Genomic DNA, 27,121 nt, shown 5'->3' on the forward strand with positions numbered 1-27,121 from the left:
GTTAAATAGTCATTCACTAATCAGTAGACATGGCATTTAGTGCAGATATTTTTTTTATTATGATGAACGGTTGAACAAACAATCTATAGATTTGGACAAAAGTAAGTATACACGTTTTACATTTTAACTTAAGGGATCATTCAAAGATTTCGAACGACGGAAAAATGTTTGTTGAAGTGATGCAGAAGTAGTAGTCAACTCCACCAATAGATGGCGGTGATGCATCATGCGCCGCTCTAAAATTACCACAAAAGAAGAAGCTGCCAAAGAGCTGTTGTCGGACGCCATCTTGCGGCGGTATAGTGAGGTTCGTTGTTTTGGGTTTAACTTCAAAGTTGACACATGGATGTTCCAGTTGCCACATAAACGCCACACAACAGCGTTTCTTTTACTTCATTTTTAACCGAGTAGTGGACTTCTTTTTTTTTTTATTATTATCTTGAAACCATGTAAAAGTGTACATACACGCTATGTTTACTGCATAACTTAACATGCTAGCAAGCTGACATATAAGTGCTAGCTTCGGTGTTGTTGTAGTTAGCCATGGATCCGCTGAGCATGGTGGAGGATGAAGTGGCTTTGGAGGGACTGGACGGCATCACGATCCCCACTTTGTGGATACGATTGGGGGATAGGAACCCTAAATTCCCACTTATGCTGGACGACGCCACCAAGGAGCTCGTCTGGAGGTCGCTGGTGGCCAACAGCGACATGACGTTCTACCTGCTGCCGGCCGAGAGGGACGATGTGGTGGTATACGACAGGTGAGTTCACTGAACTATGCTCATGTAGACTTTAAAGCGATCGCACGAGTTCTGTCAGAAAAGTTGCAGGACTGGCGTCTTTGCCACGTCTTCATGCACTTTTTCTCTTCTGGGATCCTCTGCAGCGCCATCGTAATGGCCAACTTGATGTCGTCCACGTCTATTAGCAGTTTGTCGTCAAGGTTTAAAAGCTGTTGTAGTAAAGTTGACTAGTCAACAAAGTGGTTGGAACCCGCTAACACATAACTTTCTGTAATGAACAAGAAACAATATATTTGAATTTGTAATGAGATGTATGTGTCAGGGTTAAGCTGTCTCATGAAGACCTGGACATTGAAGACCAGAAGGACGTGTACCCGCTGCACATCATCCACCAGAACAAAGATGGCTTCCAGGGCTCGTGCGCCACCTTTAACCAAAGGACCGACATCACCGCGCGCCTCCGCTCCTCGTCGTCCATCAGCCTGCAGGAGGTTTTAAAAAAGTACAACAATGGCGCCATATTGTCGTCCACTTGTGTCATTCAAAGCATCACAGACTGTCTTCCGTGCTGCAGATACGGCAGGAAGCTGGTGGCGGTGGCGTCACAGAGATGCCGTTTCCGGGTTCTCATCGGCAGCGAGGGCAACCCCGATACCAAACTGTTGGACGATTCCTACTGCATGCTGGAGCGGGTGGGACGGGCACGATGGCAGGGGGAGCTGCAGAGTGACCTCAACTCCACTTTCAAGTATACACGCACACACACACACACACACAACCAGAGAGAGTTGCACATGCATTGACACACACACATGCCCACACACACAAACAAGTAGCCAAACTCATACACATGTTCACCAGGTTACGTGCGTGTGTGTGTGCGTGTGCAGGGTGGACTCGCGTAAGTTGCACTACATCCGGAAGCCTCTGATCCGCCACAGCCTGGTGTGCGCTCAGGCCTGCACCAGACGCCGCAAGTCGGGCCAGCAGCAAAACTCCATCCTCCTCATGCTCAAATGTTTCCACATCATCAGGTCTGCTTACATCCACTTCACTTTTACAGGAACAAGTCACAGCAAAGAGTATTTTTATCCTGTGAAATTAGGACTTGTGTTCTTGTGGAATTCTGAATATTGTTGTCGAATTAATATACAGTATTTTCTCCAAAATGAAAAAGTTTTTTGTGACGTAATAAATATTAGAGCTGTCAAACTTTTACCGATAAATTTTTAAATCAAAATAATAACATTTTAGAATTTTGATTAATCATGATTAATCACTTAATTAAAAAGGCTTATTTTTTTAATCAAATTTTTCCCCCCGGCAAATTTGAAGAGCACCTGTTGTGTGTTAATTCTTTCAACATTTAATGTTATGAGGACGTCTTCAACATTTTTTTTGATCCATTGCTCACGCTCGTCCTCCAAAAGCCTCCAATTTTATCCATCTCAGAGGGCGGCCATTTTGCCACTCTCTGGCGACTAAATATTACATCACAATTGCTCGGGGCTCAGGTTGCAGCTAATCACAGCTCAGCTGGCCAATGTCATGTGACTAAGCTCAGAAACAGGTGAGCCGTGATTGGTTGTTACCTGAGCCCTTACGCACTGTGATGTCATTTTCAGTCAACAGCAAGTGGCAAGATGGCCGCGCCCTGACATGGACAGTAAAAACGGTGGCTTTTGTTGCTTAATTCATATTCCACAAAAGCAATATTAATCAGAATACCGTGTTTATACTAGTATAGGACATAATATTGTAAATACATTTTTTTTACTTGACTTCCCTGAAAAAAAAAAAAAAAGACACAAACTAGGGGGAATTTTTTTTTGGGTGGTCTACGTCTAAACATCCGTCAAATCTATCAAATTTAATGAAAGATATGAATGTTTTTGTGCCCTTTAACTCTTTGACTGCCAGACGTTTTCAGAAAAGGGATGCCGTGGGTGCCAGCCGATTTAAGCATTTTTGACTGATCTTTCAAGGTCCACAGAAAATTATGTGTTTGGACTATGGAAACACACATACTACCAAATGAAAGATTGGATTCTCATCTTTCATCAGAAAAAAAAGTTTGTTTCTACCTTATTCCGTTTTTCAGTAATCAACAATAGAAAATGGTTAGTTTCACCTCTGTTTTGAAAAAAACGTCTTTTAACGTCTTTGGCACTCCTCCATATGATTTTACTAAACGTTATATAACGTTTTTGGCAGTCAAAGAGTTAATATTAGGATGTAAAAAAAAATATATTTAAAAAATGCTCTGTTGCGTCCTTGCAGGAGATCCAAGTACGACATGCTTATGGAGTACGTGTCCATCTTCCTCCAGAAGATGCCACAACAGCTGGCCGCGTTGTCCACCATCCGAGAGCACCTGGTTGCCGTCTTTGATTTGTTGTTACGTTTCCTGGTTGTGGCCTTTAACATAATGAATGTTTGTTGTGTTGTAGGATCTCCCGGAGTCGGCGTGCAAGCGTGTGATTCGGTACATGCGAGACATCAAGTCGGTGGAATACTGCAGCGTGCCTCTGGAGGACTTGGATAAGGACGGAAAGCCCGTGTTTACCAAAAGAGGTCAATCTCTATTTACATTTACAATACTTAGTTTTTTGTTTTTGTTTTTTTGTAATGAATCCGCTCGGTCGAAATATCAAGTAAAGTGAAATCTTAGTAATAGTTATCATATTTAGTTTTTCATTTTATTAATCATTATTAATATTCGCTGTATTTATACCAGGATTTATAATAGAACTTGTGCAACAACAACAAAAAAATGAAGGGAACAGAATGACTGAAATAATAAAGAATTGTTAACCTAACTATTTAAATGTATTTTTAAAATAACATTATGGTTGCTTTTAATAAAAATGTTATTGATTAAAAAAAATATTAAAAACTTATATGGGACTTTTGGTGCATTTTGTAACCGCATCAAAATAAATGTTTTTTTTTTTCAATTTATAAACTAAGATTTAAAATAAAATAAAAAAAATCATACCAATATTGCAATGCAACATTAAAGATGATACAATCAAGCAGCAATTACAGGGATTTAAAAATTTTTTATATTGATATAAATTTGCATTTTTTATTTTATTAATTTAAAGCTGCTCTATGTAACAATTTGCCCAAAAATATTTGCCCATTTATGACTAAAACATCTTCTAATTAGTTAGATTAACACATAGAACACATTATTGTAAAGGACATTTTTGACTTGACTTCCCCTTTAGACAACATTAAGAAACAAAAAGTAGAATGTAAGCAATGTGGATCCCCTTTCAGTATCATGGAAACATCCTTTAAAACTAAAAAAAAATTCAACAACTGAACAAAATGCAATTGTTTACTTTATTTGCAGTGCAATGACGCGCCACCATTTTTTAACCACTGCAGGCAAAAAAGTGCACGTGCGCTGCCTGAAGCTACTCAAGCCATACACAGGCAAAGTGGACGACTGGAAGGAAGATGAAGAAGACGACGAGGACGAGGAGGGCGGCAAAAGGCGAACTCTGCCCCCTATTGGCCGGATCATGGAGAAGGACGTTTTGTCACAGGCGTACAACCTGAGTGTGTTCCATCAGCGATGCATCCTGGTCCGGCACGGTTGTCGCTCTTGTTGATTGATTTGGTTTTTCTTGTTGATTTTGTCGCTGCAGTTGTATCGTGCGGCACCAAAGGAATCCCTCAGTCGGTCATCGAGTCCAGGATGAACATCGGCAAGCTGGAGGGTCGCATGATCTGGAGGAAGTTGGAGAGGGACGGCGTCATCAAGGTAAGACGTTTTTACTGTGTCTATCCATCAATCCTGGTCAAAATGTATGGATTTTAAAAGAATCAGTAGTTTGTCTTCACTTTAGCAATGCACAACATCAATTGTTTCTTTTCTTTCAGAAATGGAAGCTCATATTTGTATTATTTTTTTTTTTTTAGGAACTTGCAACATTAATTGTCTTCTTTTTTTAGAAACCTTCAACAGCAATGCCTTTTCTATGAACGTTAAGTTTGTCTTCTTTTTCAGAAAGTGCTAATGGTTTGCCTTCATTTTAGGAACGTGCAATATCAATAACCTTTCTTCTTTCATTCCTTACATGAAATGTGTCTTTTTTTTTTAATGAAGATGCACCATTACTAGTTTCATCTTATTTTTTGGAAATAGCAACAGGCCCAATTAACTTTGTTTGTCTTCTTCGTGTGAATTGCAAAGATAATTGCTTGTCTTTCCAGGAAACTGCAACTTCAGGTTTCATCTTTTTTTTTTTTAGGAAAGAGCAATGTCAATAGCATGTCTTCTATTTAGGAAAGTGCAACATCAGAAGTTTGTCTTCTTCATGGGGAAAGGGCAACACCAATCACTTGTCGTTTTAGAAAAGTGCAACTTCAACTTTAGCTTCCTTTTAGGAAAGCGCAACATCGAGAAAAAAAAATTCCAACACTTCGGGGTACGCTCCAACCGCCTGTTTTAGCTAAAGATATTAACAAGCTTTCTCCGACAACAACAAAAAAACTTTCAAAAATATATAAGTTACTTTCATATACTGATAAAATGTCTTTACCCATCTCGAAATGGGAGACAGACTTGTCTATAGCACCGGAACCTGACTTTTGGATTCAAGTTTGTGAAAACGCATTTAAAATGACAAAACACACAAATTTACAACTTATCCAATATAAAATTATTCACACAACATACATTACTCAATATATGATGAAGAAAATGGGACTCTCAGACTCCGACATTTGTCTCCAATGCTTACAAAACACTACAGACACTTATGTTCATGCTTTATGGTTATGTACTCCGGTTATGTATTTCTGGACTAAAGTCTTAGAAAAACTTTCCGCTATTTTGGACTGTAGGATACCTTTATCTCCAAACTTGTGTTTGCTAGGTGACCTAACAACAACTGATTTACCACATAAACAATTTCAATCTACACTTGTAGCCCTTACTATCGCTAAAAAAACAATTCTTGTTAACTGGAAAAATAAACAAACTCTGAATATCGACCAATGGTCTAACCTCCTCATAAATCACATTTTAATGGAAAAAATATCTGCCTCAAATAAAAACCAAATATCAAAATTTATAGAAACATGGTCTACGTATATAGAATTTTTTAACCTAATTCCGGTTACTTAATTCTGTCTGTTAGCGAGAGCCACTACATCGTGATAACTTACATTGATGTTTCTGCATTTGGCAATGTATTATTATATTATATTATTAGTATGGGATTTTTTTTAATGGGCTTTAGGTGAACTGATGAATACACACACGCTCGCACGCATGCACGCACACGCACATACAAAAAAAAAAGTATATATATGTGTGTATATGTATATATATATGTATATGTATTTAAAAAAAAAAAAGAAAAAAGAAAAAAAAACATTTATTAATTTTTTTTTAATTGAAAAAAAAAAAAAAAAAAAAGGAAAGCGCAACATCAACGGCTTGTCTTCCTGTTATTAAAGTGCACAATTAATCATTGGCTCCTTTGATCTCACGACACATCTCTTACGCCTCGCAGGGCTTCATGGTGGACGAAGGCCGTCAGAGGGTCACAAAGTTCATCAGCCACAAGTACGGTTGGCGTTTTCGATTCTCCGCGTGAAATGGCGAACCTCGCCGTGACCCTGGCTTTTCCCCCTCACTAGGAACGTGGGCGTCAGCAACCACCTGCAGCTCCTCTCCAAAGAGAAGCAACGCAAGAAGCTTTTCCGCTCTTCAGCCTCGCCCGGGTCGGCGAGCGCCAGCAAGGCCCCCTGTCGTACCCCGGCCACCGGCAAACCGCAGCAGAAAGCTACCAAGAAGAGCAGAGCAGCAAGTGATGCGCTAGAAGAGGAAGATGGCGATCCGAGTTTCGATTCGCAAGATCAAGTCGGGAAGAAGTCGGACGTGACCATCGCACGAGCTTCTCCAACTCCAGCGGTGGCGGAGGCGGAGCCTGTTAGCACGACAGGTAAGCTTCAGCCATTCATTGTTATTTTCAGGGATCTGATTTTTCCGCTAATTCGCGGAATTCCGCTTTTTTTACCCCCCCCCCCCCCCCAAAAAAAAAATTCAGACTTTTTATTTTATTTATTTATTTATTTATTTTTTAGTAGTTCATTGTGTATGCACATGACTCCGACAGATAACATCTTCTGCTATAACAAAGACATTTGTGGTATGCTCTAATATGAGTTACTTTTCATTTGGTCATGATACAATTATTTGTTCATGAAATTTGAACTCTTCAACATTATTTATGTGTTAACTTAGTAATCACATTAGTTAGATATGATGATATTCTCAGTGATAGTTTTTAAAAGCAAAGGCAGTCCAATGTTTTTGAATGTGACTGATTTTGAGTTGACTAAAACTGCCATTTTATATGGGACAGTTCAATATACATTGAAAATTTATGCTGTTGTTTTGTCTATTTCTTTGTCATGTGAGTGCATTGAAAGTACTTAAAAACACGGAAAACCCATGAGCTCCGGAAGCCCCCCCCCCCTTGTCCCCCCATTGGACAAAAATGACGAGGGCTAAACGCATTACAAAACCCGGAAATAGAGGAAAACATGAAATTCCGACGTGCTGCATATTTGTTGCGTTATTCGATGCCAGATATTTGCGAGCGTCAAGGGCAGCTCATTCAACGGAGGTTCCGCGACGCTGTTTCTCATTTCGGAACGCGTCGTCGATTGCGTGCAGTAACCAGAGGAGCAAAGTTGCGCTCCGTGAGTTTAGCACAATAGTCACTACCGGGCAATATACATATATAATATATATGAATACACCCTTTAAAGGCATTGTCGAAAGGACTTGTTTTGGCCTGTCCAGGATGTTTCTGGGCAGAGACTCAACGTTTTGTTTTCCCGCCAAGCTACGATCAGTAGCATATGCAAATTTTGCTGTGTGAACGCGCGCTCCTGATTGGTGGGCTGGTTTCATGCTCGTTCCTGGTTGGCTGCTTCCTTGAGCTACGGAGGCAAGCTACGATCAGCCTTTCATCTATGCAGAGAAAAGAAAAAATCTCAAAATGTTTATTATTCATTTTGTCAATTCTGAGTGGCTTTTTCTTTCAACCAACAATTTGCCCGTGTCTTTTAGAGCGAGCGTCAGTTAAGGTTAAAGAAGAGGAGGAAGAGAACGTGTCATTGGCTCCGTCCAAGGAGGACGAAGGGACTGCAGCGGACCCAGCAAAGGACATTCCGATGGTGGATGTCGTTGACACAAACCTGGTTCGTCTCCTTTTGCGCCCGTCTCGTTTCAAATGTGTCAGCCAAGTGGAAGTTAACCGCCAGATTCCTGTCCAGTTCGTCAACAGCAACAAAAGGCACAGCGAAACGTACCGCGTGCTCAGGAGGAAGAACCTCATCATGGAGGCCGTGCACAAGTACAAAGTCATCGACGACCTTTACCAGTTAGTCTCATCCGGAATGGTGGCCCTCTATTACGTGAAAAATGATGATGATGGTCTCTTCTCTGTTTTCCTCCAGGCTTTCGAAGTTGATCAATGATGAAGAGAAGCTGCAGGGTGTCTCCATCAAGTGTTGCAAGAAGACCGTGTCTCGCCTTGTCAAGGCTCTGGCCAGAGAAGGACTGCTCAAGATCTTTACCACCACCGTCATACAGGACGGCATCAGCAGGAAGGTACTTTTTAAAAAAAGAATTATGATCATTTATTTTAACTCATTCACTGCCATTGACGACTATAGACGTCAATGATCCATTCTATTTGGATGAGCAGTGAATGAATTAAAGCACCGCAGGGACTCATACAAACATAGGCACTTATTTTTGGTCTGGGCATAAAATTGATGTCAGCAGTAAAAAAAACAAGTAAAACAAAACAAAAAAACAGTAAAAAATATATATATATTATTAAGACAAATACATTTATCTGAAACACTATAATTATGCAAGTTCCTTTTGGACCCAACGAGTTATTAAATTATTCATTTAAAAATAAAAAAAAAGGTACAAATATTTAAATTTAAACAACTCAAAATTAGTATTAATAATATTTTATTTTTGTTTACAGTTTGTAATTGTGGAGTGTAATAATTGAAATTGTAATTGAATTTCGATTAATTGCACAGCCCTACATTGTAATATAATTAAATATATATTTGATATGTGGTCTGCAGGTGGAGTTGTTTGTTCATCCATCCGTGCATCCCAATGATGAGCTGGTGCGAGCAACCATCGATCAGGTCCGCTTCAAAATCACCACCGGCTCCTGTCCTACTATATGGTGAGTGACCAGTCACGTCAGCTTGATTGGATAGAGCTCAGTTTAGGTACTTACATTTCAATCATTGCAGCCAGGAAGCAGCAAGCAAAGAGAGCCCCCCCACAGTGGCAAAAGAAGCGCCCAGTAAGAGTTTCAGAAGCTTCGCCGAAATCAAGGAGGAGCTCTCAAAAGAGGAAATCAAGGAGAAACACCCAAAAGAGGATTGGGCATTCAAGCCCACGATAGGTGAGTGAAGATTCTATACATGAAAGCACGAACGAAAACTAAAATTCAAAAAACTATTTCATTAAAAAAATAAAATAAAAGCGAAAATGCTTTTCAAAAAACGAAAACTTAACTAAAACTACATTTTATGTTTACAAAACTAACTATAAATATAGCAAAAATTTCCTTCGTTTTAGTCTTTGGTAATTAATTTAATGCATGAGCCTTTGGGGATGATATTAAATGTGATTTTAAGTATATTTATTTAACCAGAATAAGGGGATTTGAAAGTGTCACACAGAAGTGACATCATCTAGTAGCAGCCAATAGAAAAACATCTTTAGATGACGTCACTCCGAGGCGACAACGAAATGCAACGAGAACAAGAAATTAGTTACTTTTCTCATGATTTTACCATGGTGTTGATTAAATATTGCGCACAAGCAGAGTCGGCAAAACCAGGTCCAGAAAGTAAAAACCCTTTCACAATTTGGCTTTAACCCCAGGTGCTAGCTAACTAGCTCCCTGGCTAGCTTCCATGGTGCTCGTTTACCTGCTAGGGAGCTAGCTAGCTAGCTAACGATAGCATCAATGGCTAAAGCCAAACTGTGGCAGCGTTTTTACTTTCTGGACCTGAATTTGCCACCTCGGCGCACAAGTAATGCACATAAAATAGAAAGAAAAGAAAACTAATATTGAAACTAACTAAAACTAAGCATTTTTTAAATAACTAAAACTAATAAAAACTAACAGAACCACCCTAAAAATGAATTAAAACTAAATTAAAAAAAAAAAAAACAACCTCAAAATAAAAACGAACTAAAATGAAAATTCCAAAACTATAACACAGTTTTAAAGTGGCCATTTTAGGCAGAACAAAACTAATTTGTTGACAAGATTTTGAGCCATGTATACTAGACAGATGGGTACCAATCATCGTTTTGAGTTGGTAGAGCATGATGGCCAATTTTCAAAATGCACTTTGAAACACAAACCTCAAAAAACTCAATGTCGTCATATTTGAAAATTCAGCCCCGCTACACATTTTCAGTTAGCAGCACAAAAATTGATCGGCGTAGCTAACATTAATAGACCCACAAAAAAAAGCTAAATTCCAAACTATGCGTTTCCTCCTCGCGTGTTGCCGCGGCATGACGACAAGAGTTTGACGACTTGCCGACTTGTTCCAGTTCGAGGACTGGGCAAGTCTTTCGGTTTCCAGCCCAAGATGCACCGCCTGCGCGTTTTGCACATCTTCCTCTGGTATGCCGTCTATGACCATCCGATGGGGCCGAAACCCTACTGGCTAGAGACACCCCAAGACGGCCCTCAGGTTGTTCAAGAGCCACCGGAACCAAAAGACGACGATGACATCACCCTGAAGGATTTGGATGCGGTATTGTCCGGGGAAGAGGATGATGCCGTGATGGAAATTTCCAGTCATTCGAATTGCGAAATTAAAGGTACTAACACTCAACATTAAAATAATTTCCGTACCATTTGTGTACCTTTTTATCACCGTTCTGCCTGTTTTCAGTTTACTGTGAGGAGGATTCGTGGAAAAGGTTCGTCCCACCCGTTCGCCGGCACTGCGATCGAGGCAGCGGCTGGGTGATCGTGGGCGACTTACTCCTGTGCCTGCCGCTCTCCATTTTCATCCAGCTCATACAGATTAACTATCACGTGAGCATTTACGTTTAAGACTCCACATTTACAATACAATTGAAAAAATAATAATAAAAAATCTAGGTACTGCTGCTTTCTTTGACCCTGGTGTTCAAATGAGTACTGGATGGATGATGGCTGGTCAATGGATGTGAAGATGGATGGATGGGAGATGATATTATAAAAAAAATACCCCAAATAATAGACAAAATACAAAAACAAAGAAATGGAAGAATACATTCCAATGAAAACAAACGCCTTTTAAAAAAAAAAGATTAGATACATTAATTAGTATATACACAAATATCACATGGGAACATATACAATCATTAGAAAATAATAATTCAGAAATTTAAAAAAGATATTGGGCATGACACAAAAATATCATATTTTTATTGGACATAAAATATAACAATAAAAGCATACATCATTTAAAAAAAATCAATATTAGACAAAAACTATTACCGGTACAATTTATGTGGAAATATCTGACCAAAACTTTTAGAAATAACAAAATATTCACTCATATTAGATGAAACATAATTAGACAAAATACATTGCATTTAACTTTTAAATATCTGATAAGTTTAAAAATGACCAAAAATAAACTAATATTAGATTCAAATAATTAGACAAAAAGCAAAAAATATTAGTTTATCTTAAAGTAAATGTCAAAGGAAATGAATAATTAATATATGAATGAATAACATAATGTACACCAGTATTAAATGTTTTGATCAAATGTTAGTTGTGGTGTCCATTCGCAGGTTGAAGGCCTTGAGGAGTACTTGAACGACCCCGTGAAGCAACACTATCTGATTCGCCATCTGCCCTTTGCGATTAGGAGGAAGCTCTTCTACGGACGGTCACTTAAAAGCCCCGCCTCCGTTTCTTACGGATTGCCCGCGAGTCTAAATGTTTTCTCGCCTTAACAGGAAATACGTGTACGTGTTCTTTGAGAACCTGCAGCGCTTGGTTTGCATGGGCCTTCTGCACTTAGCTCCTGTGCCGAGGATGAAGGAGAAAGACCTGGTAAGTGGGTCCACGGATCCCATTTGGGGGGGGGGGGATTGGTTGGTAAAAAAAAATGCATGTTTTTGTGTTTCAAGAAAAAAAATCTGATTTTTAAAATATTGAAATCAGTTTAACGAGTGACATTAACAAGTGAATTTAAGTACATGCATATTACACCTTTAATTCTGGAAAAGTTTCCTGTTTCCGGAAAAAGTTGACAAATTAATATTTTCTTAAGCGAAGAAATGTTTCAGTGTTGTAAGGTTAAAGTAGTTTTTTTTCTCTCTCAAGCAAATGTTGTAATGAGAATAAAGTTGTATTTTTTCCAAGATAAAAAGTTATCTTTGCAAGAACAGACGTATGAAATGTCATGCCATTTCAAATGTACAATGTTATTGTCGTTACTACTTATTTTATTTTGAAAAAGTTGCCTATTTTGAATAAAATGGGTTTTCTGAAAATGTTTCCTATTTTTAGATAAAAAGTCGGAATGCCATAACGAATTCAAATCTTTGAGACCAAAGATTTAAGAGTCGTATTATTGGGGGGAGGGGATGTATTTTTCCAAAATACTTGTCATTTTGTGATGTCAAAGTTTAGCTCTTTGACTGCCAGACGTTTTCAGAAACGGGTTGTCCCCAGTGCCAGCCGTTTTTAAGCATTTTGACTGATCTTTCAAGGCCCATAGAAAATTATGTGTTTGGACTATGGAAACACACATACTACCAAATGAAAGATTGGACTCTCATCTTTCATCAGAAAAAAAAAGTTTGTTTCTACCTTATTCCGTTCTTCAGTAATCAACAATAGAAAATGGTTAGTTTCACCTCTGTTTTGAAACAAACGTCTTTTAACGTCTTTGGCACTCCTCCATAGGGTTTTACTAAACGTTATTTAACGTTTTTGGCAGTCAAAGAGTTTAATGAGGAAAGACTCATTTGAATTGCAAAACTGAATTGCAAAACTTTATTCATAAAGTGCACTTTTTTCTTCTTCTTTTTTGTAAAGGAAACCTTTATTCCAGTTTTGGTGGGAAAAGTTTTTCTTGGGAAACAAGACATTATTCTTGTAATAACACTTTTACTCTGAAATACAAAGATTTGATATGTCACAAGGCACTGCTTAAAAAAAAAAAAAAATCTTAAGTCATTATTAATCTAAAAGGGTGTCAATTATCGACCTTTGTCCGCAGCTGTTTTGTTACCTGAAGCGCCACGCCACCATTGTAGACACAATCAACACGGAGCCTCACTATTGGCTGGTGCACGAACCCCCTGACAAACCTTTCGAAAGACGCCGCTACGCCTTCGCCAGCACCGAGGATGTGGAAACGTACTGGTTCGACCTCATGTGCGTCTGCCTCAACACTCCTCTAGGTACGTACGCACACACACACACACGTATGTATGCAGTTTTTGGATGATCTTAAAAGTGATTATTATAATTTTCCTGCAGGGTTGATTCGCTCCAAGCGAGGCGCCACTGAGGATGAGGTGACGCCATCCTTTGTGCACGACAAAACCGTCTTTGTGGGAATGGGTTCTTTGCTCAAGTAGGTGTTGAGAAAGAATTTTGTCTACTGCAGACAATAAATTGTATGCATCTTAACACATATTATATGCATTTATATTAGGGGTGTTCGGATCCGGTTATTATGCTGCGATCGATTCCGATACGATCATGCGGATTAGCTACACATTTTTCAATTTTCGAGTTGATCACAAACGCTCGCTTAATTTAATTATCGATTCATCCGACTTTGGAAAGAACTTTGCCGACACATTTATGACAAATTACGATGAATTGCGACGGGATTACGAGCAAATGCGCATGTTGGCGAAACAATGGATTCGCAAGGAAATTTTGAACCTTGCGACGATGGCGACAACTACGAATAACTCCGAGTCCGAACACAAATGCGACATATTTCGACCAATTCCGAACCCTGGCGAACTCTGGCGAAACGCAACTTTCGCAACGTCCGGCAATGCTTGCAACTCAGTGGGGCTTAAGTGGCGCAAATGTGTATGCGTGTGCGCACCAACAGGGGCAACAATGTCGTGTGTGACGACGGCACCACGCCGGGCGACGGGAAAGGCGCTGCTGGTCTGACCTCTGAATTTTTCGCTCATATGAAGCGGAACTGGCTGTGGACTAACCAATTGCTGGTCTGCAAAAAGGTATGAACGAACAACTGGGGAGTTTTTGCTGCTTTGGTAACAAGATTTTTCCTGTAACGCCAGCGCTTGTGTTTTTGTTTGTGCTGCTTGGTAGGGGTCTACCGCAGCATCCCAGCAAAGCAAAGGGCGACTGAAAAGCCTGCTGAGTAAAGAAGTGCTACGGGCCGCGCTGAAAGCCGGTGAGTTTGGCTGTTGGCTGCAATACTCCATCCATCCTCTAGAGGCGCCCCTTGAGCCCGCTTATTTCCATGTTGTTGTTTTTACAGGCGCTTCATCGCCTCGGTTCTTGACCGCCAAGAAGTCGGCAGTGACGGAAGAAAATGTGGAAGTAAGGAGACTTGTGTTATTATATGAGCGGAGGGTACGGGGTTAACTTTGGGTAATGTGCCACATGTTGCTTCACCAAGACATAATCGGTTTGCTTAATATTTCTCTCCTTGCCACATCACATCCTTCAAATGATAAATTACAGCAAATGTTGTGACAAAAATATGAAAAAAAGGCATAAATAAATAACAATATTAAAAATAATGTAACTGATAAAAAATCAATGTTAAAAAAATGAAGAAATAAATATATTGAATTAAAAAAAACAAAAATACAAGAAAAAATTAACACAAAATATGCAAGTAATAGTACTAAAACAATATAGGAAAAAATTTAAATGTACATACAGTAAAACTGACCCAATAGAAGAAAACGTTGAACAGTTTTAAAGTTGATGTGTAATTGATATAAATAATACAGTACATATTCTAAATAAAAACTAAAATAACAGATGACAAATACATGCTCAAATATTGGGAGAATTTTTTTTGCACCATCTCCCAATGTGGAAAATTTCCAGGTCAACTATCGTGAACAACCCCCCCATACAGACAGTGATACGGAAGGAGAAATCTTACCCAGGCTGTGGAAAATTTTGCTTTTCTAACTTGTGACTAGGTGGCCATCGAGCTGGCGTCCAGGAACCAGCGGGTGGTCGGAGGGAAGCGGCAGAAGAGGAAGAGACCCAAAAAGGAAGTTGTCAAGGTTCCTCGCAAGAAGAGAAAAGGTTGATTTCACCCTTGAGTTCTGAGTTCAATTCGTTTTGTGACCGCACTTGTAACTATTTGTCAAATAATCTTTTCCCATTGACATGAATGGGAATGCCATTAATCCGTTTGTCTTCTCTGAAAAAAATTGTAATGTGTATTTTTTTCTCCTGATTCCACGCCAATTTGTATGACTGTATGTACAGACATTTAAAAGCAAAACAATATATTACAAGACCATATAGTGAAGGTGATTTTTAAAACGCAAGAATTTTGTTTTAAAAAATCCCCAAATAGTAGACAGAAATTGCAAAATAAAACAAAAAATTGAATGTTAATAAAAAATACATTTTTTTTTAAAGGTTTTCAAAATATGAAACTATTACACATCAAATAAAACAAATATACAAAACTATTAGAAATCATGCAAAGATATTCTACTAAAAATATGTATGAATTTGTGTGCGTGTTTTGTTTGATTTTGCATTTGTCGCCCTCCGTGTAGAGCCCAAGAAGCGCACCCCCGCTCACGACGAGGCTGACCACCGAGCGTTGAAAAAGATGACCAGGCAGCGAGTCATCTGGACGGTGCAAGAGGACTCGATGCTCATGCTGTGCGCCGTGGCCTCGCACCTCCTGAACAGCCAAGTACGCATTTCACGTATTTGTATGACTGCTACTGAGCATGTCCGCTCATTGTGTGTGTGTGTGTGTGTGTGTCATGGTCTTTAGTTGCGGAGGGCGTTCGTGGCCTACTGTTTGGTGCGAGACCTCCTCCAGCTGGAGTTTCAACTCTCCGAGGACAAAACGTCACTGGCAGTCGGGCGGCGCACTCGTTACATCCTCAAAAATCCTCAGACGTTTCTCAACTACAGGTTGGTGCTCCATCCATTTTAGGAAAGCGCGACATAAATTGTTGGTCTTCTTTTTAGGAAAGGAATGAATGCCTTGCTAGACAAGCCGAATTTCTCGTGTGATGGTTTTACTTGATTCATTAACTTGCAAAACACACACACACAAAAAAATATATATATATATATATTGTGACATCAAGTTTTGAAAATTAGACATGATATTAAACAAAAAAAATCACAAATATTAAAATCTGCCGCTATTGAACAAAAAAAAAATTAGGACAAATATTCAACAAGACAAGTATTAGAAACAAAACAAAAATATTGGAAGAAAAATGACACAGCACATCAGGGAAAATCTTTTGACAAAAATGTTAATTGAAATATAGACAAAAAATAGGCAAAAAAGTATTACACAAAATAGAAAAATATCAGTTAAAATAAAAATACACAAATATTAGAAGATTATTACATGAAATATGCAAAATATAAAATAATACAAACTATGAATGAAAATAAATAGTAGACAGAAAATGGCCAATATTAGACCAGATTATTAGATGCTTGTAGGAAAATGCAAATATTAACAAATCATTTACAAAAATATGAAAATATTTACAATATTAAATGGAAAAAAACTACAACTCAACAAAACGGACACAAATATAGAGAATACAAAGTTATGCTATACACAAATACAATGCAAATATTTGACACATTACACAAATATTTCAAAATTGCCGAACAGTTGAATAAGTACAAACATATTTAATGATAATAATAATAGATTAAAGGGACAATTTTGAGGCTTATTTCATATGATTCAATTGTTGATCCAACTGTGTTATTTTGTTATACAGGATCTGCCTGGCTGAAATCTATCAGGATAAAGATCTGCTGAAACAGCTACAGGACAACAAGCCTGCTGATCCCAACAATGCAGAGGTACTTTAAAAAAAATATATATATTTTTTTACTCACGCTGTTCTGATTTCACACACTATGTCTCATCTTCAGGATTGCGCCAAAGCATTCAGCGCGTACGTCAAGCTCCTCCGACAAAAGTTCAGCTCCGTCCTCATTGCCAACGATGTGAAATTGCCCGAAACCAAACATCAACTCTTGTCACAGTAAGCGAGGAAGCTGAGAATGATGAACAGCAGGAGCGTATGACATTCATTGTTGTTCCGCAGGTCTAAAGTGTGCACAATACAGCCCGACAAGAAGATTCCCTGCAGAGACACCCTGACTTGGTACAAGTTCCACCATATTTCCTTCTTGCACTGATGGGAATGAAGCCTTTCATCCTGTTTGTCTGTTGCAGCACAACGGACATTCACACCTTAGTGTTGTTCAACCTCATCCAGAGTACGCTGGCCATGACCAACTCTCAGATGAAGGAGTCCAGATCCTTTCAAGTATGATCTTTTTCTCACAAAAATCACCTCATTCCAAGATTGTAGTTGACGGACGAAATAAATTTAACGAAAAAAAAAACAACATTAACAAAACAATATGAAAATGCTTTTTAAAAACACGAAAACTGAAACTACATTGTCTGTTTTATAAAATTACACTTTTTCGTTCTCTTGCACTCAACAAATGCTCCCTAAATTAAAAAAACAACAACAACAACAAAAACACTACTGAAAACAATAACAAACTAAAATGGTGCATTTTTGAGAGAAAAATAAAATAAAATAATGAAAAACAAGTAGCCTGCTTTTAAAATGGAATAAAACTAGCTGAATTGCAAGAAAAAAAGTCAAAATGAAAAATCCAAAACCCTGCAAAGTACAGAAAAATATCTACCGGTATGTTTAGTATTTTAATGTTTAAAACCCACAATAATAACATAATTAAAATGCAATTAAAAAAAATCATGATTTCATTCTTTATTGCTCATTTTACATTGAGTTGCTCCTTCTGGTGTTCACACCTTGGCCACTGGGGGCACTATAATACTTGCAAAATGAATACGGAAGTTCACAAAGAAGTCGTCTCATATCCTTAAATAGTTACTGCAACATCAATGCTAGTTTAATTAGCCTTTCTACGGTGTTTTTTTTTCTGGAACAGGCCTCACTGTATGTTTTCTTCCTCAGAATTACGTTTTAATTCTACAATTTTATTCTTAGTTGAGCTCACAAGTTGGATGCAAGAATTGCGCAGCTGCTATCAAATAAGTGCCTCAAATATACATTGACCTGCTAAGATGTTTTTGATTGAAATTGCTTTTTTCATTTCAGCAAATACAACCTCCTAATGCTGCAAATTCAACATTATTTTCAGTTATTTCCCCCTTGAAATGGATTCCACAAGTTGCATTGAGTTTTCTCATAAAATTACAATTGAATGCTATATTTTCCCCCTTCCTACCAAACAAGAGATGGCAGCCTAATTCTTGGAGTAGCATTATCTTTTTCTCGCAAAAAAAAAATAAAAAAAAATTTTTCTTCTTGCAGTCGTACCATTTCTTCCTCACAAAATGGCGTCTTTCTCTCTATCAGACCTTCCACGTTTACAGCCAGTACTCGCAGGAGCTTCTGTGCCAGGTGTTCATTCAGTGCCGTCAACGTCAAATGGTCAACCGGCGCCGCGTCTGCCAGGTGGAGGGACCCAAGAAGAACCGAGCGTTGCCCTTCCTGCCCATGTCCTTCCAGCTCTCGCAGTCCTACTTCAAGTACGTTTGTTTGCCACAAAGGTTTTTAGAGTTACAAAAAAAGCTAAAAATAAAAATGCTTTAAAAAATAAACAACACATTTTTTCCTGCTAGTGCTGATACTTCCTCCGATGCCATCAAATTGACTGATCCACTACTTTTCTCCCCAACAGGTTATTTTCATGGCGTTATCCTCATAACCTGTGCACCGACTCATTCTGCTTCATCAAAACTTTACTGAACAACGGCACGGACGACGACAGGTCTCCTGTTTCCTACCATCTGGAGACAGAAAGCAGGACAGAGAGCGGTGAGGAAGTGCCGGAAGGACGGCCAGCCCCAACCGCAGAGGCCGAGGAAGCAGAAAGCGGCCAAACTCCTGATCCGGAACATTCTGGAATGATCCGTTTCTCTGTGGATTCTCCCGGAGGAGCTTGCATGGTGACGCTCACCCTGATGAGTTTGGGACTGCTGTCTGTCCATATGTCCATCCCCAAGATGATGGTCATAGTGGACAGCAACTTGGTGGCCAATGACGGCAAGAGGTATGTCTTTCATTTTGTCCTCATGGCGGCAAGCTCAAATTCATATCTTGGTATAACCTATGACCTAAGCACTTATTCTGATGTTTTGGAGGTGTGCCAAAAAATCGATTCTCATATGAATCGCGATTCTCATTTAGTACGAGTCAGAATCGATTTTAAATGTCCCAAAATCGATTTTATTTCAATTATTGTATACTGTCTCGCCATTGTCTGTGTGTGCCTTTATTTGGAGCGCTGTTCATGTTGTACCCAGTTTGGCCACTGAGGGGCAGTGTGGTTCCACGCGGTCTGATATACTGTTAAATTGTAGCCACGTTAGAGATTAGAAGGAAAAAGTCACAATCAAGTTATTCCAATAAAAACATTTTTTTTTCCAGCAGGCCCAAAAATCGTAATCGAATCGTGAGACATTCAAAGATTCCCACCCCTAATGTTTATTTTCACGCGGGCGTAGCGATTAGCCTAGCATTCCACCAGTTATCCCCACGCAGGTGGAAAGCAAGGATGATGGTTAGACGTGCTTGTCGCCATTTTTTACACGGGGGCAGGGGTTGGGGGTGCGAGTGTTGGAACGCAGCCATCAGTGGCCGGAAACGACGCGATGACAGTTAGTTAGCTAGTTACCACTTTTATTAACCCTATAAAGCCAAATGTATCATATTAAATACAAGAGCCCTCTAATTCATGAATATAATTTTGTATTCCCATTAAAACCCTGACATATATGATCTGACACAGGCATTGCACGGATAATCCATTAGAGGGCAGTATCTCCCATCTGGGAAATGTTCTGATTTGTTAAAATACTAATATGTTTGATATGTCTGCTTATTATTATATTTTTGACAGTTATAAATGTATGAATTTAAAGCATTGTGACCGGATGTAACAAATATGATACACATCAAAAGTCATATATGGGAAAAAAAAATTGTCTAATAAATGCTCTGTTTACAAAGAATCCAAATGTTCTCTCATATTTTATGGTTCAGGCTTTATAGGGTTAAAGTGTGAATGTGATTGTGCTCCAGCATGGCGTCATTGGAGGAAGAAGACGACGATGACGATGCCGCCGGCGAGGAATGCGAGAGCAAAAAGAAGATCCAAGTCAATGCTCACCAGGCTTCGCACACCAAGTACCTGTTGATGAAAGGGTTTTGCGCCCCCGGAATCAGTACGTTAACGTTTGATGTTTAGCCGTTTGGAGAGAATAAAAGTTGCCATTAATATCGAATGTGCTTCGCAGTTAAACGCCGGAACCTGAGCACCAACGATAACATCGTGGTCGAATCGTGCGTGCTCAGGATGCAGCTGAGACAAACGCCGGTTGGCGGAAGCCTGCTGAGCGACGACGTCGGCTCTCTGGATTTGTCCAAATCCGGCCCGTCCCTGCTGCCGCCCGTCCTCACCCGCTGCATCCAGAACGGCGCGCCTACTCCGGCCCGGTGCGCCGATTACTCCCCCGAGGACTTGGAAGCCAGCGGCCAGCTAATGAAACACCTGGACGGAGCAGGAGAAAAGGGGGTAGACCAGGTGGACCTTTTCCGGGAGTTCGCTCGCCTCCGTTTGCCGCAATCCGGACGCAGCAAGAGCCTGGAGCAGTACCTGGAGGTAAGTCCACTTTCACAGCCAACAGAAGCCGTATTTTTCCTGGCAACAATGTTTCGATTCTGTTACACCTCAGACGCTACCTTGGATGCCGGCAAATTAACAGGGCGACCTGACTGGCAGCGTAAAAGGGGCTATCAAAACAAGGAAGTAGCATATCAACACTACAGTGAAATTCTGCGGATTCACTGCAACCTTTCATTCCATTTCAGTGCCTTTCTCACAGAACAGCAGTTTTAATAGGCAGTACGAAAGGGGAAATTTCACCCTCACATTTTGTATCTGTACCTTCTACACAGGCCATCAAATTCTGTTTTGTCTCCCCATCGCTCATGTGTTCCCTCTGTTGTCCCCTATAGGATTTACAGGAAGAAGGTCAGGTCATCAAGGTGGGCGGCTATGGCGCTCGCTGGGTCCTCATCCGGCACGCCGAGCCCTGGATCCTCACCGTCAACCCCAGGAACTGGTCCCAGGTACAGGATGCCCCTGATCGCAACAGCGTCGTCCCCTTCCTGCACAAGAGGCGACGGGCCAAAGCCCGGCGGGATGACAAGACGGAAGAGGAGCCTCTGGCAAAAAAAATGGCGACGGCTGAGAGACTCGACAAAGAGAAGGACGAGGAGGAGCGGCCGAGAAAGCCGGAAGCTGAGGACTCTGCGGGAAAGGTTTCGACGGGACGTGAGAGCGCGGGGACGGTAGGAAAGTGCCATCCCGCTGAGAACAAGACAGAAGGTGAGACGAAAGACGGAGAAGACACTTTGACGCAACCGGACTCTGCGGGAAAGGTTTCGGCGGGACGAGAGAGTGCGGAGGTGGAGGAAGTGCGCCGTTCTGCGGAGAACAAGACAGACGATGAGATGAAAGATGGAGAAGACGCTTTGACGCAACGGGCTGACCTGCAAGAGTAAGTTTCACGCAGACATCCGGCATCATTAAGTCCCCTTTGGTTTTTATACAGAGGAGTTTCAGCTTCCCTCATTTTTCATGTCAGTGCCGTCTTCTTTTTTTTTTTTTTTGGAGTGTCATATGGAGAAAAAAAATTTAATATATTTTTTTCATTATTTTGAGAACTTTTTGTAATCAAGTATAAAGTGTTTTTTGAAAATCGTATTTACTTTATTTATTTAAAAGTATAAGAGTAGTGTTTTTAAAGATACAGTATATATGATAGCTAAGATATACTGTACATGTAGATGATATAATATTTTTTTTAATTCAAGAAAAAAATAATTGTACGAGGGGTAAAAAATCATCAAAAAGTATAAATTTTCCACAAAATATTTCCAGAAATTTTTGAAGGATTGTTTTTTTTTTTTAAATAAAAAGAAAAAGAAATATTGCTAAATATATTAAGTAGCATTTTTCAAGAAAAAACGATTTTTTTCCTAAAAATGTATTTATTTTTCAATGTATTATTAAAATCATAATCCTACTTAAAGTAGCATTATAAAAGTAGCAGTATTAGTAGTAAGTATTTTTGTGTGTTTTTTTTAAACATTTGTAATCTTACTAAAAGCACTTTTTAAGAAGTAGCTTTTCACCGTATTTTCTTGTACAAATTACAAAGTATTTTGAATTCTTATTTTTCAGAACTTTTTCGAGGATTATTTTTTTTTTTTAAGAATAGTGTTAATTCTTATAAGCAAAGATGTATTTTTTTTTTCAAGTAAAACATTCATGAATCGTACAAAATTAGTACATGTCTTTTTGTGGAATAGTCTTATTTTTTGGAAAATAGTAAAAAAAAATAGAAAAATTTAAAATTATTTTACAAGAATGCAATAGTATTTTTACAGTAGAGGTTCACTTTTTATTATATTTAGTTCTTTTTGGGGGGGGTTGCCATTTTGGGGAGAAAATTATAGCAATCTTACTAGAATAAAGTTTTTTTTTTTTTTAATAAAGTAAAAAAAAAAATGTAATAAAATATTAGATTGAGGACAAATATTGTTGCCTGCGATTAGTTGGCGACCAGTTAAGGGTATACCCTGACTCTCAACCCAAGACGGCTGGGACAGGGTCCGAGTTTGACCCGAGTGAGGATAAGTGGTTCAGAGAATGAATGAATATTATTGCTTCTGTGTTACAATCGACCCTTTGCGCCGCCTGTTAAAAGCGGTTATTTTATTCATTTAACATTTTTGTGACTTTTCTGTTTGCGTCCCGCAGGGAGAGCGTGAGCTTCTTGAGCCGTCCGTGGCGTCTGGTGGACGGAACGCTGAACCGTCCGGTGTGCAAAGGCATGCTGGAGGCCATCCTCCACCACATCATGTCCCGCCCCGGCGTCCCTCAGCAAAGGCTGCTGTTGTACTACAAGGAGGTGCTGCAGCCCGTCGTGGTTCTCGAGCTGGTGCAGGTGAAAACATTTTTGGAAAAAAAAAAAAAAACTTCCCCCCCACACACTTCCCTTTCTCATTCATCACCTCTTTTCTCCCACCTCGTGCAGTCCCTGGTAGACCTGGGTTGCGTGACAAAGAAAACGCTGGCCAAAAGACCCAAGCCCGGCCTGTTCGGACCCGCGGTGCGGAGAGACCCGACGACGGAGGAGCAAGAGTATGTTTTTTACGAGCCCACGGTCAGCTGCTGCCTCAGACTCGCTCAAGTGTTGCCCAATGAACGCCACTGGAACTATTGTGGGAAGCAAGAGTGTGCAAAAAAGCAACTTTGATTTTTAGATTATTATTATTATTATTAATTCAAATGGAATAAAGTCTTCAACCTCTCATTCGTTGTTTTTAAACACAGAAAATTATTTTATTAATGGAAAAATTAACAATGTCTCAGATTTTATTCTTTAAAAAATACTATATTAACTTTAAAGAAATACAGAACTTTGAAAATGACTTTTGAAAAATTTGCCAAATTTAGGGCCCTCTCTTTTTTTACTTATTCTTATGATTTTTTTCTAAGAAAAATACTTTAAAAACTATTCTTAAAATTACAAGAATGGGAAAACAATTACTCTTATACTTGAAAAATGTTTTTTAAAAAGACAAAATGTTTGTAAAAGTTTTGTAAATACTACTTTGTTAGATTATTTTTTCTTTTAGTAATCACAATTTTTAAAATTATTGTTTCATACCAGGAAAAAAAGACTTTTTTCTTAGATTATAAAATGTGTCCTTCTTTTTTACCCCAAATTATTATTTTTGGGTTAAAAGTTAAGAACTTTTTTTAATGTCTTTTTTTTCTCAGAAGAAAAACATGACTTAAAAAAAGGATGACTTTGAATGTTTGAATAAATTGCTCACGTCTTCCAAATTCTCTCAAGATATGTAAAATTAGAAGCACAACCCTTAAAGTAAAGCAAAAAAAACCCTTTTCTTTCAAGAAAATATATAGCCCAGGAACAGCTGCTTTTTTTTTTTTTTTAAAGCTTTGTTTTATTCACACGTCACAACATAGTCATTATTCATGTGAAGCAGCAGTTCCATTGATGTTTTCAATTTAACGAAAATAAATTACAAACTTGCCTATTTGTTATAAACTAGCTGGATTATTTTTGTTGTTCATTTATCCTAAGTGTTGGCCTCGCTCGTGGACGTCTTCCTCTGGGAAAGCACCAGCTCCTTCACCTGTGGCGTCAAAACTTGAAACTGCGTCAGGACGCTCGCCGTCTCCTCATCCTGCTCCTCGGCCGTCTCGTCTCCCCGCTTCCGTCCTTGACTCCGGCCCGTCAGCTGCTTCACCACCAGGCTCTGATAGCTGCTGAGCAGCTGCTGCTTCTCGGCGGGTATGCGGCCCGTGAGGGTGCCGATGACGTGCGGCACGCAGCGTCCCGGAGCGTGCAGGATGCAGTGCGTGCTGTCCTGGAACAGCAGCACGCAGGCCAGGTGGAGGACCAGGGCGGGGTCCTCGGTGTCTTGCAGCTGCTCGCTCAGAGTCTGGCGGTGCAGCAGGAAAGCCTGCCGCTCTTTTTTCTTGTCGGCCTTCTTCAGCATGAAGCCGCACGCCTCCGCCGACGTCTCAAAGTTCTCCAGAAACTCTTCGATGGTTTTACCGTTCAAGGAGTTGTGGAGTTTCATCAGCGGCGCTTTGGTGTCATCCGACACTTTGGTCAAAATCTTCATGCGCAGCTCGGCGGTGATGGAGCCGGGGTTCTCCACGGACATCATCAGGTCGGCGGCGAGGAAGTTGACCAGGATGTTGGCGCCGTCGGTGCCGACGGTTTTTAAGACGTGCTTGGCGATGACCACCTGGGTTTCGTCGGAGAAAAATTTGGTGCCTTTTTCAAACAGCCTGATGTTGTTGTACAAGTTGGTGAGCTCCTCCTGGAGATCCTTGACGGACTTTTTGTTGGCCGAGAGCGGGCAGGTGGAGGACGCCAGCAAACCGCGCAGCGCTTCCTGGTAGGCTTTGCTCAAAGGCCGCACAAAATACTCGGCCAGCTCCGAGAGGATTTCTTGCGGGCAGTCGCTCAGTCGCTCCTCCAGTACAGCTTCTATTTCTTCCTGCGTCATGAAGGGGGCGTCCTCTTTTTTGGAACGAGGTCTGGGTTCGTCCTCGTCTTCGTCTTTCCTGCCTTTCTTCTTGGTTTTACGAATTCGGATCTCCCGGGCGTTACCCCCGCCGCCTCCTTTCACACTCCCGCTGCCCTCTGTGGCTTTTTTCTTGCGCTCTCCGTCCCGCTTGTCCTTTTTTGACAGTCCGGCATTTTCCGCAAACGCCGACGCTTGCTTCGCGTCCTCTTCGGTTATCAGCAAGACGGGATTGCTCTTGAACTCCTTCTGAGCTTTCTGCTGGATGGGATCATCAAAAAGACCGAGGCACTCGCCGATCCATTTCTCACTGACAACGATTGTGCCTCCCATGAGCCTGGCGGACGATTGCATGTTGGTATTCCTCATGGCCTGGTTGATCAGCATCCCCATGTCCTCCTTGGACAGGCAGCTTGGCAAAACTGCTTCCATGTCGGCCCAGGAGGCGGAGCTGACGGCTTCCTCTACGGAGGCCTCCACTTGGTCCACCAAAGCCTGGCTCACGCAAGCCGCGCTCAGGAAAAGAAGGTCGCGGCCCTTGAAGCGCTTCTTAATGTGGCTAACCGGCTCGGGGATCCCCAGCCGGATCAACGAATCAAATTCCAAATATCCGTTCTGCTGGAGGGAAGAATCCACCCAAGTGTTCTGCGTTTTGGAGTATATATCAGGGATGTATACGGCTTTGTCTTGTCGCCCTCCAACAACGGTTCCTCGAAGTCGTCTGGCATTCGCCAGCTCCTCCAGAACAGAATACAAGAGATGCTCCTGAAGTCCAAAAGCGCCAATCATTCCGGTGACAGGCGTCGGCCGAGTGATTGCGCTGAACATCCCTCTTATCTTGGCCTTGTGGCGGGCGACGAAGGCGGGAGTAAAAATGACTCCTCGGCTGTACTGATCCAGTTCTCCTTGGATCACCTTCCCGAGTCGCTTGGCTAGCTCCTCATTGAGGAAATCTCCTGGTAGATCGTAGCTTTTACAAAGATCTGAAATGCTGATCAAACCAGCTTCCTGTAGTCTGTCATTGACTTCCTCAGCCAAATGGTTCAGGTAGGTGTCATCAATAAGTTGCCCGAGCACCAGCTGGACACTTTTGTCATTCTTGGCAATATCAATTGCTCTACTTTCAACGTCGACCCAATTGACGTTGATGATCTGCTGGAGCTCCAGAATGTTTACCCGCCCGCCATGACGGTAAAGTTCATCTCGGATTTCTCTGGTGATCTGAGCTGGGGTGACGTACTCCTTTCCGTCGATTGTGTGCACCACGTCCACTTTCTTGTCTTGAATGAGTCTTGCGATAATTTCTATGCAATCCCTTTCTGATAGCCTTTGCGCAGTATCGGCGAACTGTGCTCTCTGGAAATCGGCTGCAAGACGACGAATTTCTTCCCACTCACTTGCCATGATTACGGTTGATGTAGTGAGATATTTGCTTCGGTTCACTGGCAAACGAGGAAAGGGAGAGAAGAGTTTAGCGACACGTCAACATAACGCACAAAGAAGCAACGGATTGAGGCTAGCAGAGCGAGATGTTACCCTGTCTGTCACGTTTCTGGTCCTTGTGGTGGAGTGAAAAAAGACGAGCGCCCACCACCCCAAAATCCACTCGACAAATTATTAAATCCGGTACAACGTCTACTTGTATACCTGAATCATATGCACAACCACACATCCGCTGGTGTCACGACTGGGTTGAAAAGTAAACGAAATCGGAGCAAAAGCGTCCCTTACGACGTCCGTCTGCTCACAAGTGTGCTGGAGGAAACTTGATACAGGCGCTGGCGATTGCGTCAATTTTAAGCGACGCACATTAAAAGAACTACATTACCCACCTTTTGTTGCTCTTTAACTGCTGACATTTGCAACACCTGTTTTTTCTGTT

The 27,121-nt window shown here is 40.5% G+C and overlaps 2 protein-coding genes across 3 annotated transcripts; one reads left to right on the forward strand and one right to left on the reverse strand.

The window, feature by feature from the left end:
* Positions 1 to 278: 278 nt before the first annotated feature.
* Positions 279 to 23,486, forward strand: gtf3c1 (general transcription factor IIIC subunit 1). Its single transcript, XM_077571068.1, has 38 exons — positions 279 to 764; positions 1,069 to 1,248; positions 1,321 to 1,494; positions 1,637 to 1,780; positions 3,027 to 3,123; positions 3,197 to 3,320; positions 4,143 to 4,316; positions 4,406 to 4,521; positions 6,281 to 6,333; positions 6,408 to 6,712; positions 7,849 to 7,979; positions 8,055 to 8,161; positions 8,238 to 8,391; positions 8,889 to 8,995; positions 9,066 to 9,220; positions 10,390 to 10,662; positions 10,737 to 10,882; positions 11,632 to 11,729; positions 11,800 to 11,896; positions 13,071 to 13,254; positions 13,334 to 13,430; positions 13,926 to 14,058; positions 14,153 to 14,237; positions 14,325 to 14,386; positions 15,004 to 15,112; positions 15,598 to 15,740; positions 15,825 to 15,967; positions 16,807 to 16,891; positions 16,964 to 17,076; positions 17,140 to 17,199; positions 17,271 to 17,364; positions 18,457 to 18,629; positions 18,782 to 19,153; positions 20,185 to 20,327; positions 20,400 to 20,764; positions 21,121 to 21,665; positions 22,931 to 23,117; positions 23,208 to 23,486. The coding sequence occupies exons 1-38, from the start codon at positions 544 to 546 to the stop codon at positions 23,427 to 23,429; spliced, it is 6,171 nt and encodes a 2,056-aa protein (XP_077427194.1). The 5' UTR covers positions 279 to 543; the 3' UTR covers positions 23,430 to 23,486.
* A 614-nt stretch (positions 23,487 to 24,100) lies between these two features.
* Positions 24,101 to 27,030, reverse strand: ufl1 (UFM1-specific ligase 1). Of its 2 annotated transcripts, none has more exons than XM_077571072.1 (2): positions 26,887 to 27,030; positions 24,101 to 26,681 (listed from the first exon to the last, which is right to left on the reverse strand). In XM_077571072.1, exons 1-2 carry the CDS (start codon positions 26,909 to 26,911, stop codon positions 24,280 to 24,282), a joined length of 2,427 nt encoding a protein of 808 aa, XP_077427198.1. In that variant the 5' UTR covers positions 26,912 to 27,030; the 3' UTR covers positions 24,101 to 24,279. The 2 variants fall into 2 exon arrangements, with proteins under 2 accessions (XP_077427198.1, XP_077427197.1); XM_077571071.1 differs by having other exon boundaries at positions 24,103 to 26,681; positions 26,776 to 27,030.
* Positions 27,031 to 27,121: the final 91 nt, after the last annotated feature.

The sequence above is a fragment of the Vanacampus margaritifer genome, chromosome 7, assembly GCF_051991255.1.
Source record: "Vanacampus margaritifer isolate UIUO_Vmar chromosome 7, RoL_Vmar_1.0, whole genome shotgun sequence".
Lineage (NCBI taxonomy): Eukaryota > Metazoa > Chordata > Actinopteri > Syngnathiformes > Syngnathidae > Vanacampus > Vanacampus margaritifer.